At 41.9% G+C, this 14,303-nt stretch overlaps 2 protein-coding genes across 3 annotated transcripts in view; both read right to left on the bottom strand.

Annotated features, from left to right (window-relative positions):
* Positions 1-42: 42 nt before the first annotated feature.
* Positions 43-9,832, bottom strand: LOC308394524 (tumor necrosis factor receptor superfamily member 14-like). Its single transcript, XM_080878884.1, has 10 exons — positions 9,812-9,832; positions 5,979-8,250; positions 4,062-4,204; positions 3,894-3,987; positions 3,666-3,791; positions 3,258-3,413; positions 1,842-1,929; positions 1,581-1,768; positions 1,333-1,361; positions 43-1,244 (listed from the first exon to the last, which is right to left on the bottom strand). The coding sequence occupies exons 2-9, from the start codon at positions 6,070-6,072 to the stop codon at positions 1,345-1,347; spliced, it is 906 nt and encodes a 301-aa protein (XP_080735010.1). The 5' UTR covers positions 6,073-8,250; positions 9,812-9,832; the 3' UTR covers positions 43-1,244; positions 1,333-1,344.
* Positions 9,833-11,452: 1,620 nt separating this feature from the next.
* The window catches only part of LOC308394522 (tumor necrosis factor receptor superfamily member 5-like), a 31,543-nt gene continuing 28,692 nt past the window's right edge, over positions 11,453-14,303 (bottom strand). For both annotated transcript variants that reach the window (XM_080878883.1, XM_080878882.1), the window contains 6 exons: positions 13,926-14,013; positions 13,674-13,853; positions 13,566-13,585; positions 13,439-13,471; positions 12,713-13,329; positions 11,453-12,323 (listed from right to left, as the gene is read on the bottom strand). In XM_080878883.1, coding sequence (XP_080735009.1) covers positions 13,283-13,329; positions 13,439-13,471; positions 13,566-13,585; positions 13,674-13,853; positions 13,926-14,013 — 368 coding nt within the window. In that variant the 3' untranslated portion in view covers positions 11,453-12,323; positions 12,713-13,282. The remainder of the gene's footprint in view (positions 12,324-12,712; positions 13,330-13,438; positions 13,472-13,565; positions 13,586-13,673; positions 13,854-13,925; positions 14,014-14,303) is intronic.

Here is a 14,303-nt window from a genome sequence, read left to right on the forward strand (position 1 = left end):
AAGACTGGGAGCAGAGCTGAAAACAACCATTCAATCAGTGAGTATCTTCGACACCTGAGCTTTATTCAAACTGTTATTCAAAATGTTGTTAGTACAAAGTTCAACTGGTGCTCCCATTAATCCTGTGATGAAAGCTTTATTTCACTAAATGTTTCTTCAAAGCTCATTTCAACATGTTGAAGTCATGAATGAAGGTGCAGTCAGAGTGGATCACATGATTTGTATCGTGTGTCATGTGTCATGTTCAGTATTGTCACACATATCTAGATTATCTCTGATATCATAACTGCTGAAACACTGATGATTATTTTTGAAGTTATTACTGATGGCTGGAAAGTCTGAATGCAGCTCTCTGTCTGTGTTGATTTGTCGTCCTCTGAAGGTGAAAACACAAACTGCATGATGTCACCTGTGGGTGTGGCTGTTCCTTCCCTACACTCTCTGATGTCATAGCTGCTAAATTAGATTGAACTGAAGCCAGACTTAAACATAAAACAGCATCAGAGACTCAGAGAGAGAGAGTGCTGCTCCATCTCTGGACCAAAATTTATGTTCCACCACCACGCTGCAATGAATCCTGGGATCGGGTGGACCGACTTGTCCTTCAAATCCAGGGAGAAGGAGGACACGTTTGTAGGAGCCTCGGATTCTGGATGGGCTTCGTCGCCTTGGTGTGATGTAATCGACCTTCAGATGAAGCAGAGCCTAAATTTAAACACACCTGCTGACTTCATGTGTTCTGCTGTGACAGCTGCCATGTGTCACAGCGTGGATAATAAAGCCATCAAACTTCACTCAACTCCAGTAACACCATCATTGTTGGATGTCCCGATGACTCATGAACTTTAACCATGATAGAAGCTAGCAGGAAGTTAAGATGAAGATGAACAATGTTGTGACAGAAGGACAAAGCTGAAACATACAGATGTGTAGATCTTTGGACGTAAACACAGGTGGAAAACTAACCAGCAGCCATGTTTGGAGAATTACTGAAGTTGGCTGAATTCTCACTTGTTTTCAGTGCAGTCCTTGTATTTGATGATTTTCAAAGGAATTGCTTTTGTTTGTGAAGCACCTGAACTGAATTATGAATCATCATAATCCAGACCGGAGCGATGCAGGACGCTCAGCTTCTTTATTTCTGTCCACTGCAAACACAACCTGTCACCGTCCTCCTTCTAGGACAGGTTTATTCTGCAGAGAGCCGATCGTTTCCTGTCTATTGTCCTTCATGATGGTCCACACTGAGGAGAGAAGCACATGTGATTAAAGCTCTGATACATCTGTAGAGAAATCAGTGCAGCTCACTCACTCAATAACTCACTGTCTTACCTTCGGATGTCATCATTTTACAACATCTTCTTTTTGGTCCATTAAAGAAAAAGAAAAAGAAAAAAAAAGACAATTTTTTAGATAACACATTGTTTACATCTGATACAATGAACACTGAGAAAGACACAAACACGCAGTCTTAACTGTTTGAGACTGTAATTAAACAAAATCTATAAAAAAATAAAATCACTGTCAAAAATGATTATGATCTAGTAAAAAGAACAATTTCTTTGTTTCCTAATCCTCACCTGTATTTACACTCCAAAACCCCTTCATTTTGTAATGCCGTAGTAATAACACTGCAGCAATAATGACAACTACTAAGAGCATCACAGTGATAATGACAACCAGTGTCATATGATTACTTTTTTCTCCACACTGAGAGTCAGTTGCAGATGTTCCTGCTGTTATCTGCTGAAGGTTGAGTGAGTGACATCTGGAAGGACAGAGGGACACTGTTAGAGGACAGTGTGCAGATGTTGCACATGTGTCTCTGAAGCTTCACTTACTGTGTGTGTTGCTGACAGGAGTGAAATGTTCCATTTGAAAATGTTCCACTGCTGCAGTCAGAGCACTCAGTGTCTGTGGAGGCTGTTCCTGATGACAACATGACAACAACGACATGTGCGGATAAGTGTGGGGCTTATAGTTGTACATCTAATAAATAATGTGGCTACTAATAAACAATAATTACCATATTAAATCACTATCTTCTTCACACACTAAGAGTTTAACTCGGTCTGGGTTTTTGGTTGGCTGATAAGCTACAGTGAAGGATTGCTACAACTCCTCTTCCTCAGCCTGTGCTTTGAGGATTGTGACAGTGAGTAACTCGGGGAGTTGACTCACTTAAACTAACATAATCATCCTGTTGTAATCAGGTTTCTGTAATCATGTCTGTTTTATCAATACTTATGGCTCATAACTATGACTTTACTGTGTATGAAATGTTTTAACAGTGGCCGTAGAGTTTTAAATGTTCGTAAACTCTACATCCAGATCAACAGAATCAACTTTTGGGGAACATTCTTCCTTTGTCAACTTGCTCTCCTTCCTCTTCTTCACATGCAAATTCATGCTACAGTTTACCATCTGATGCTGCTTAGTTACATTCTCTGATGAGAACCTTGCAGTCTTGTCTTGCTTTGACATTCAACCTTCTGCACAAGATGTAGTCCACCTGTGTGAACCTGCCTCCACTCTTATTTCACTTCATGTTCCACCCTCTTCCTAAAGTATTTGTTCACCCCAGCCATTTTGATCATTTCCCCAAATCCACCACTATCTGTCCTCATCGCCACTGTTCCTTCACCTGCATGTATACAAGTTTCTGCTCCAATCCCCAGCCTCTACAACATCACTAAACTTACTCCAGAATACCTCTCTCTCTCTTCCCACTAACTGTACCACATGTGGGCCATACACAGCAACAACATTCAAGGGAACATTCAGAAAGCGGACAACATCCCACCTTTGAGTTTCACCTTTAGACTCATGATCCTGTCTGAGCCTCGCTCCACCTCCACAACACTGCTGACATGCTATTACTTTAATATTACCCCTCCTCCCTTCCTATCTACACCATGGTATAGTTTGATTCCACATCCAATGACCCCGGCCTTTCGTCTGTTCCACCTGCTCTCCTGTACACACATTATTATCTACGTTCCTTCTCTCCATCATAATAGCAGCTTTCATTCTTTACCGTCATAGTCCCTAGTGTCACATTTCCTTCCTTTTCTCTCACTGCTTCCTAAGATACCTTCCGCCAGAGGCAGTCTTTGATACACTCATTCTCGATGAGTCAGAATTTTGTTTTAGCACAGATTTTTATGCCAGATGACCTTCCTGCACCCCCCACCCAACATTTGTTTTATTTATATAAAATAAACATGATCAGGAAACTTAAAGGTACACAAATCTACCATTCTGACTGATGTACTGTCCTGGTTTACAGTGTTTGTGTTCCTGTGCTCTCTCACAGCTGTGTCCTGTAGGGTGGACACAGTAGAATCCCTCCAGTGGTTCACAGAGTGCATCTGATGTTACTGTACACGGTGTCTTTATTCTGAGACCAGAACCTGCCAACATAAAAAGAACGTACTCAACATGTTTCATGTGTTTGTGATTCATGATTTCTTGACTGAAAAACACCTTTGATCGTTATGACAATCAGGAAAGATGTGACATCATCATGTTGAATATTTGGATTAATGAACAAAGACATCCCTTAATGTCTTGATTTGATTTAAGATTAACAACAATTAACAACAAAATAACTCTGTTGAGATCTGATTCAGTGTCAGGGAATGAAGATGTGAACATAAATGTACCCGAGTCACAGTTTGTACAGTGATGACATCGTTCCAGTCCATTAGGTTGATCAGTGTAGGTTCCAGTCATGCAGGGCAGACAGGAAGTACTTGACTCTACAGTGCAGTGACTTTTCACTCGATTTCCTGATGAAAACAAAAGCAAGAAATCAAACTTTTTTTTTTTCACCGTGCATCCAACGTGTGTGCTTAGAAAGCACATGCACACATCATTTAGTTGGTTCTTACCTGCAAGACAATTTGGACAGCATTCATTTCCTATCTGATACTCTCCTTGATGGCACGAGAGACCGAGACCACTAAAGACTTTCATCAGAATTATCTGAAGGGAAACAAAAAGGTTTAATCTGATCATCCACTGCTTACTAGACTAACAAAGAGCTTAAGAGTGCATACCAGAAATGCTGCAGCATTCGCAGGTTTCCTTCTTGAAGACATCTGATCTGACAGGCTGAAAGTTTCCTTGATCCAAAAAATGAAGAAACGTCCCTGAGATTTCAGATGATGGAGTTCTAACCAGAAGAACAGCTGGACAACATCTGGAAACACAAAAAAAACAACAGGTTAGAGATTACCCAGCAACAGGCCCTAAAGCGTTCTAGACGATGATGAACCAACGTAGTCAGATCATAATGAAGCTGATACTGTTTACACAAGACTTCACACAGTTGAGAGTGAAAGGGCATCAGGGGAGGCAGAGAAAAGATTTTAGCAGCCACATCTGTGCCTCCATGGTCACAGCTCATACAGTGACCATGGAGTCTAATGCTCAACTAAACCATCAGCAGGCGACCGCGGCTCAGGGGGTTGAGAAGCCCATCTGTAACCGTAAGGTCGCCGGTTTGATCCCCGGGCTCTCTGTCCTGGTCGTTGTGTCCTTGGGCAAGACACTTTACCCTACCGCATACTGGTGTTGTCCAGAGGGGCCGATGGCATGATATGGCAGCCTCGCTTCTGTCAGTCTGCCCCAGGGCAGCTGTGGCTGCAACTGTAGCTGCTTCCACCAGTGTGTGAATGTGAGAGTGAATGAATAGTGTCATTGTAAAGCGCTTTGGGTGCCTTGAAAAGCGCTATATAAATCCAATCCATTATTAGCCACAATTATTGTTTTAATGCATTTAAAAGCTAACAGACAGCACAGTTTTTGTTTTTTAATGATTAACTTGTTTATTAGGATTTTAGTTTGGTTTTGTCTGACCAACATCTCAGTCCATTCTCCGTACTAGTTGTTGGTGGTGATGGACCATCTGGTAGTTTTCCACCAATCACCGATAAAGGAGAGAGCATCCAAAAGTAAAATTAACATTTTTAAATGTTACTGTGACAAGAAAATACTCATTTATGTTGTTCGTAGGTGAGACTGTAGTGCTGTGAATTTCAAACATCTGACATCAAGATATTGATTATATGTGATTTGTTTCCTCCTTTAAATCACATCTAACAGGTTCAAGTCACATAAGTTGGTGTGACGATCCACATGAGCTGAGCTCATGAAAGATGAAGCACATTTGCTTATTTCATACAAACCATTGCCACAGCGTTGGCTTGTGTTGAGCAGGCAGCTGCCCATGTTAAACATGTGAAACACAAATTAACATGTTACACAATCACACCTGACAGAACAAACAATATGTAGATAAATCTTCAGGTAAACTGTTGAGCTGATGGTGGTGACACTTTATGTCACACAAGTCCAGTCAGAGGCTTCTTTATGGTTTGAATTTATTGCAAACATTTGAACTTTGCATAGTTTGCATTTCATATCCAAGGTAACTTTGGACATGAAAGGTGATATGTCAAATACTGACATGTATTTGCATGAACCAGAGGTTGAAAGCTCTTTTACAGCGAGGACATTCATAAAACCACAGTCAGCACTCTAACATGGATATAATGTTTGTTCCACACATGCATGTTACAGTCCGTGATAATTGCATATGTATGTCAGTATAGTTGTGTACAGCTATCTATCAGCTCATCACAAAATAAGTTATTCAGTACATAAGTCCAGACTGTACTGCAGTCTTATCAGATGACTTCACATTGAGAGAATGTCAACTATGAATGGAGCATTAGAGTACGCAAAGGTCGCTATGAATAATAGGACAGCGTTTTCTCCAGCATCTCCTCCAATCACCTCTCCATCCTTAATCCCGATCACGTTTCAATCCAGGTCAAGGAAAGGACGCTAGGAAAAGGAGGTAGGACAAACACTTGAATGCTCCCATTTTGTGGTTTAAATAAGTTCTCTGATGACTCTGCAATAGTCAGCCTCATCACTGATGGGGACGACAAGGAGTACAGAGGACTGACCCAAAACTTTGTAGATTGGTGCCAGCAGAACTACCTCCAGATCAACACCAGTAAAACCAAGGAGCTGGTGGTAGGCTTCCGCAGGCAGAAACATCCTCAACTGCTACCACTGAACATCCAAGGGATGGACATCAAGGCTGTGGACAGCTACAGGTACCTTGGTGTTCATCTGAAAAACAAACTGGACTGGACTCATAATTCAGATGCCCTCTACAGGAAAGGGCAGAGCAGGCTGTAACTACTGTGGAGACTCAGGTCGTTTGGAGTGGAGGGCCCACTCCTGAAGACCTTCTATGACTCTGTGGTGGCCTCAGCTATCTTTTACGGTGTGGTCTGCTGGGGTGGCAACATCTCTGCTGGGAACAGGAAGAGACTGAACAGGCTGATCAGAAGGGATGTTCTAGGATGCCCTCTGGACCCAGTGGAGGTGGTGAGTGACAGGAGAATGGTGGTTAAGCTATCATCCCTAATGGACAACATCTCCCACCCCATGCAGGAGACTCTGAAAGCACTGAGCAGCTCCTTCAGTGGCAGGCTGCAGCACCCATGGTGTGGGACGGAAAGATTTCGCAGGTATATGACCAAAATCTCATATCCCGATATAAGAATTTATAACGATATAAATCACAAAAATGTAACATTTTCTGTAAATTCTGTGAATCTTGGGCAGCTCGTCTTGAGGGAAGTGTTTCCAGCTGCACGTAGTGTACCTGGAGTCGAGTGTTTTAACCAATGCATGAAACTATACATTTTTAGACATAAGTTGTAACAGCTGCCGTATTCTTTGTATTTATTACACGGCGTGCTGCGGGGAAAAGCCTGTTCTAACATTTGAGTCTAAGGTTTATTTTTTAGCACCTGGCAGCTCTTTTTTAATTCTCATCCGTAAATAATCTGCTCTTTCACGTGATTCAGTTTATTTTGAAAAGTCTCAACAGGATCTTGAGCTTTATTGTGAAAGGTTTATGTGGAACATAAACAAGCGGACACGCGATGCTGTTACCTTTGTTGTTGCTAACCACAACGCATAAAAACAGGCGCTTGTCCGTCCATAGTGTGGTTATATAAAATATAAGAGAAAGAGAGAACTTTAAGAAATTAATATAGTCACTACAGTGACCATCAAAACGATGAAAAAATATTGCCGTAAACAATTTATTTTGCGACACCACCAAACAAACGATAGCGTAAAATGAAACGATACTTTTTATATCGTCATCCGATATATATCGTTATATCGAACAGCCCTATTTCCTCCCCACTGCTGTCAGACTGTACAACAAAGACTCCAACTGATCAAACACACATATCCATATATGTGCAATAACACTAAGTGCAATACTCTTTTCTGGCATCGTATTTTTACTCAGTCGTATATAGAATTTGTATTCTATTTTTATCCTATTGTATATTTTATCTACTATATATAGTATTTCATTTTATTCTATTCTGTACAGTTGTGTACTGTAGTTATTCTTATTGTATTCTAATTTTTGCTAAATAACTTTTGCACTGTCCACTTCCTGCTGTGACAAAACAAATTTCCCACATGTGGGACTAATAAAGGTTATCTTATCTTATCTTAACAAAAAACAAGGACACGTAGCTACTTCCGCATGTCTACGTTCAGCTTCTGCTCAAACTGCACGATTGACTCGCAGAGGTTACAAGTTCGTAGGTCACCATGCAGGGCCTCACACTATACGGCTCGATGCTCTAATGCGACCTGAGTGCTCACACTGTGCGTCCATAAAATGAAGGTTATAGCAGAAATTCTGTTGCTTGCTCTGTCTTTCACACACACAGACACACACCGCCACCATCAACTTTGCTAAATTGCTAATGAAAAACATTGATCAGGCAGCTGTGATTGAGCAGCAATGTAAATCCAACTATTTTCACGGTTGTTGTGGTCGTGATAATTTTGTGAGGCCACATCGAAAAGGCTCAGATGAGCTTGCCAAAATTCTACAAGTTGTGCCTCCATCGCTTGTGTCCAGACAGTAGCGGTTTTTGATAGGGCGACACGGGCGGTTGCCTGGGGCGGCATTGTGGTGGGGGGCGGCATCACGGGCATCGGCAAAAAAAAAACAAAAAAAACTCATGCTGCCCCGACATCAGCCAGCGCATATTGGGAATGGCATAGGCACTGATCGGTTTTCTATCGCCCTTTTGCTGGGAGTAAGGGCACCGTCCGTTTGCGAGGTGCGCCTGCAGCACAGGGAGGAGAGGGCGGGGCGGCGGGGGAGTCTCTGGCTGGCTGGAGCAGCATCTAATAACCAACTCACAAAATAAAACAAAAATAAAAACAAAACAACAAACACGAAAACACCAGACATCATGATACAGACTTATAATTTGCACCAATGTTTTTTTGAAATTCTATATGCGAAAAGTGAGCGCCAGAGCCCTCGGTGCGCCTGCTTGCTGCTGAAGTCAAAGTAAACTTTATTGTCATCTCCGCTACATACAGTCCAGTATATACAGCAGTGCAAGTAAACAAACAATAAATATAAGAAGAGTAAGAAAATAAATATACACTTTAGGACTAGTGGTAAAGGATCAATAACAATTTAAAATTTATATTTTACAGTTTGATGATTTAAAGTCTCACACACAACCTGTAGAAAGGGGAGGGGGGCCGGCTGCTTCCAAATAGAGCAGATTTCATTCATAATGATGTAAATTCAAGCCCATTATGTATTCTTGATTTGAATCCTGGGTTGTGTGAAATCCCAGAAATACACCCTAGACAAAGTGCATCTGTGAACTAAGGTGTAGGTCTATTAGGTTATGTTGTGGCGATCCTCAAGTTGGGGGATTTGTGTTCATACTGCGTGCAAAATGAAAACCAATGGAAGATGGACAAGAAAAGTTCAAAGCCATCAGGTGCTCAGTTTAGAAAAAATAGAAGAGGAGGAGAAATGAGCAAAAGATACAGGTCAGCAGATGTGTCATTGGATAATGGCAGGTCATCCTGAAACAATCAGAATCAGAATACTTTATTAATCCCTAATGCCGGGCTCACAGTGTGCGATTTTGTCAGTCGCGCGATTCAGCTCCTGTTCAAACTGTACGGTTGACTCGCAGAGGTTACAAGTTCGGTCACCATGCAGGGTCTCACACTATACGACCCGATGCTCTGATGCGACCCGAGTGCTCACACTGTGCGTCCATAAAATGAAGGTTATAACAGAAATTCTGTTGCTCGCTTTCCCTCTCTGTCTTTTACACACACAGACACGCACACCACCGCCATCAACTTTGCTAAATTGCTAATGAAAAACATTGATCAGGCAGCTGTGATTGAGCAGCAATGTCTATCCAACTATTTTCACGGTTGTGATAATTTTGTGAGGCCACATCGAAAAGGCTCAGATGAGCTTTCCGAAGTTCTACAAGTGCCTCCATCGCTTGTGTCCAGATCACACGCTGCACTGACGTGCTGCGCCGTCTTTTTCGCTGACATTTGTGTTTGCGCGTGCGCAGTGTGAGAAACTGCGGTGACACCCTCACGACGGTCGCGAGGATTTCAAACAGTTTTGAAATCCTGTTTGAAATCAAACAGGCTTGAAATCCTCACGACCAAGCGATTGATGATCGGGAGCTGGTCGTGAGGTGTTAATCGCTTCTCGTTACCCCACGTATACTATACGATGCACGACGAAGGCCAAAATCGGGCCGATCGCCAAAACGGTCACACGACTCAAAAATCGGCTCAAACTGGGCCAAACATCGCACAGTGTAAGCCCAGCAGGAAGTCCAGCATTAGCGATGTCGTGCTGTCTGAAGGTACACTATTCCGGTAGGACAGAGGGGGTAGTTTCACTCACCGAGATGCGCTCCCCGTGCCTTCACCCCACAGACTTCCCGTTGTACCGGAAACGATTGCTGAATGTTGATTGGTTGATTCGTGGGGCGGCCCGGGAGTTAAACTGAAACGGTGAATAGGGACTGTTCATTGTTGAACACTCTTTTTTGGGGATGTGAACGCTGTGCCGAGCTCCCACCTTGTTCCAGAGCACTTTTATATACGAGGTTTCTGTTAATTGACATAAAATGCCCTTTGGTGGGCGTAGCCATCGTAAATAAAATTATCCAGATAGTGCAAAACAAGCATCAGTAACCAGCTGAACTATCACTTAATAACACTGGAATAGTATGAGTGGGCATGGAGGAGGTCCTGATCAGCAAGGAAACTGTGAACAGTTTTAAAATATAGTTATAAGTAAAGCTTGACGTCCCTCCCCTTCTTCATATTTCAGACATCACCAGGAGTCTTTGACAGGCCTCTGCTCTACTGTACAGAGTATAGACAGTAAACACATTCATGTTTAATGGTACATCGTTTTGATCACGACAAGATGAAAAACAGACTAACCCATCCACTCTGCTCTGTCCACCAGAGTTACTCTGTGGAGTAACACGTGGACAGGTTGGCAGTCTGTTACAGGGTTAACTCACACAGACAGACAAGCATTCACACTCACAGCATTATAAACATAAACTCTTCATTGAATTTCTTCAAGCTTGTTCTTCATTCAGTTCTGTGCTGCAGACTGTGGATTGAACACCTTCACTGTGACTGCAGACTGGAGGAAGCAGGAAACACAGCTGGATGCATTCCTGTCCACTGTGTCTGCTCCACACTGAGGAGAGAAACACTTTCACAAACTGTGACTGTTCAATAAACCCAAGTATGTAAATGAATCCTTTCTGTCCTGACATGCAAGATTGGACCTTTGTCAGCTCAGATACATCCAAAGCACACGCAGGATGGAAGTGAAGTCAAAGCTCACACTAACCTAACACATAACCAGTTTGTTCATGCAACAAAAGCAAAAACGGCGCATTTGTCAGAAACAAAACAATAAATCAGTTATTCATAAATCACATCCAGGCTGCTTTTGTTGTTCTACATACATTAATATGTTGCCATATCAACAATAAATAGGAAATAATAGGAACAATATAATTAGAGAACTTGTATTGGAGCGGTTGCCGATCATTTCATCATATAAAGACAATAATGCTAATGAAACCTGAACACTCACAGGTGAATGTGTTAGCTGTGCTGGCACTGACATGACTCTTACTGATAAATCTGTTTGTATTTGTTTTGACAGAAGAAGAACATTTCTGAAAATACAAATGTTTTACACGTCTCGCATCATTATTTCATAAGTGGGACACTGAGGCCTCTGGAAACAATCAGATCGAGGCTGTGACCTGTTGTTTGGCTGGGTTCTGTCACATGCTGCTTAAAATTAAAACATGTTAATAAAGTGGTGAATTGTCCGCTGTCAGAGCTGTTACTGTCAGTGTGAGTGTTAAAAATCACCTAAATGCAGTCAAATGTTGTCATTTTGGAGAAAAGTTCAGCAATTTTTTCCAGGAAGTCACGTCTCAGTCTGGGAGGAGGCAAGCAGTATATATGTATACTGTATATGTATATAGCGATCAGTAATACAGGAGGAGATACACAATTATTTATTAAACCTAAACATTTACAAGTCACAAAGTTGTTAAGTAAATGGTAAATGGCCTGTATTTGTATAGCGCTTTTACTAGTCCCGCCTAGGGACCCCAAAGCGCTTTACACACCCAGTCATCCACCCATTCACACACACACATTCACACACTGGTGGAGGCAAGCTACAGTTGTAGCCACAGCTGCCCTGGGACAGACTGACAGAAGTAAAGTAGTAAAGTTTTACAATTGCAACAGTTTTTATATTTCTCAGAAATCACAGCACTGCTGCTGCTGGTTAAGGGGAAAGGTTCAGACCTGATCAAGTCTTTGTAATCAAGTCAGGTTTTAATAAGAAGCATAAAAAACATTTTGTTATTATTGAGTGTTTTTAGGTAAAGGTGTCACTGTAAGAAGTGCAGGATCTGAACTGCAGGGAATGATGAAGCTATCAGCAGATCCAGTTTTGTGTTTTTCTTCCATATATCATGCAAAGTTTCAGCTCCACTTGTTTCTTCTCTGGTTGGAGTTTCAGCACTTCCAGGAGGATGGAGGTCTTTCTCTCTGAGAGCTTTATGAACCAGACTGCAGGAACTGATTGTAAAACTGACTGTAATGATGGAAGGACACTCAAGCCTGTTCTAGTTTCACAGTCCTTCACATCAGAGTACAGATCCAGCAGGAAGTCACTGATATTTCCTATAATAATATCCCATGTATATCTCATAAACAGGGAATGTTTGATATGTGCACACTGATGATAACAGCTCCAGTATCGTCTCTCCTGTCTGCTGCTCTCTCTCTCTGCTGCTGCACAGAATAGACTCACAAAGAACCTGACTGCTTCATGAAGATCTGACCCCAGAGGAACAACACTGGAACAATAAGAAGGAAACATTTAGTAATAATTTGATGTGAGCTGCATAAACACAACCACACAATACTGATGGACTCCATCTTGTCCATGTGTGTCCCGTATATAATGAAAGTCCATTTTATAGCCATCTTCCATCAGAGCAGCTGAACACTGTTTTTAGACTGTTACTGACTCACAACACAAACACTCATCCTGTGTGTGAAATCACTGCATACTGAACTGTAACTGTCATTTTATTTGCTGTCTGACTTTAGAAAGTAAAACATTAAATATCAACAATACAGAAACACACAGAGTGGAACAACAACATCTAAACTTCATATCTTGTACAACAGCAGCTTCACCTCCTGCTCACATCACACACGTGGAAATCACATATTTACTTACCTTTCAGTCAGTTTGGTTTCAGGATGACATGGAGGATTCTGCTGAAGATTCCACAGTCTGCAGGATTCTTTAGACTCCGAGGATTTGAACAGTTGGTCCCGGTCTAAGAGGATGTAAGCTGGTATAACCCAGCAGGGGAGTATTTCTCTGGTTAGGATGTGAGCTTTGGTTTCTGCTGACACTTTATAAAGCGATAACAGTCCCCTCCAGCCTGTTAAGACTATTAAATACAGGTTTCCACCGACACTGTAGGTAAGGGGTCCCATGAGGTTTTCTCCTAGGACTTCTGCAGGCCTGCTGAACAAAGTTTGTTGGAGCTTTCCAGGTAATCTCTACAGTTTGTACAACTGCGTTGTACACATTCAGACTCATTTCAGACCAGTACATAAGTTCTTGTAATTGTTTATGTGTTTTATATCTTTTAAGATGGCCCCATAAAAGATCATCATAGTATTGGTGGACTGGTGGTGGAGGGAGGATGTGATGCAAGTCTGCTACAGTGTTTTATGAGGTAGCTGGATCACTTTTTTCTCCACAACACATGAAACAGCACAGAAAGAAGTAGATGGCTCACAGAGGGATTCCTTCATTATGGTCTGCATTTGCTCTTTTATCACCTGCACATTTGTGGGAGACACATGAAAAGGCTTCTGTTTAATAAACACACTCTGGTACATCTGTAGAGACATCAGTGCAGCTCAGTCAGTGAACAGCTCACTGTCCTACCTTCTGATGATGCCATCGCTAAACGCTCCCCATCTGTGCCGTTTTTAATGAAATTTAAAAACAAAAAAAACCTTATTATATAAATCAATGTGATGCAGTGAACATGGAGAAAGAGACACAAACATACCTTGTTCTTTGATTGGTGGTCTGTAACCAAAGCAGTGAAAATTATATCAGTGTCAGAAAACATGATGATGCAGTAAATTAAACATTTCCATTGTTCTGTCATCCTCACCTGTTAGACGGAGCCCTCTTTTTTAAGTGCCATAATAATAATCCCCCTCCTCCAGTAATTACAATTAAAACACACACAGCTCCACCAACAGCTGCTCCCACATTAAAACTGCGTTCTCCACACTGAGCGTCAGCTGCAGATGTGCCTGCTGTTACCAGCTGAAGGTTGAATAGGTGACATCTGGAAGGACAGAGAGACACTGTTAGGGGACATGTACAGATGTTGCACATGTGTCTCTGAAGCTTCACTTACTGTGTGTGTGGCTGACAGGAGTGAAATGTTCCATTTGAAAATGTTCCACTGCTGCAGTCAGAGCACTCAGTGTCTGTGGAGGCGGTTCCTGATGAAAACAACAACTACATGTGTGGATCAGTGTGGAATTCTGTCCTCAAACACACCAAGAAGCTTTGCTGTGCAAACTAACAGCAACACAAAGACTCAATCAAGAACATCTGGACTTGCTGGTATTTTCATGTTTATCTGAACTTCACTCTCTGTGATATCTCTCACACTGAGTCCAAACATCTCTCTGTTGTACCACAGGTCCTCGTCCAACAGGCCTCTGGGCTGCTCAGTGTACTAAATTAAAAAAAAAAACTGGTACAGTTTGACATCTTCATGTCATAAAAT

The sequence above is a fragment of the Rhamphochromis sp. 'chilingali' genome (genome assembly GCF_963969265.1).
Source record: "Rhamphochromis sp. 'chilingali' genome assembly, chromosome: 3".
Classification (NCBI taxonomy): Eukaryota; Metazoa; Chordata; class Actinopteri; order Cichliformes; family Cichlidae; genus Rhamphochromis; species Rhamphochromis sp. 'chilingali'.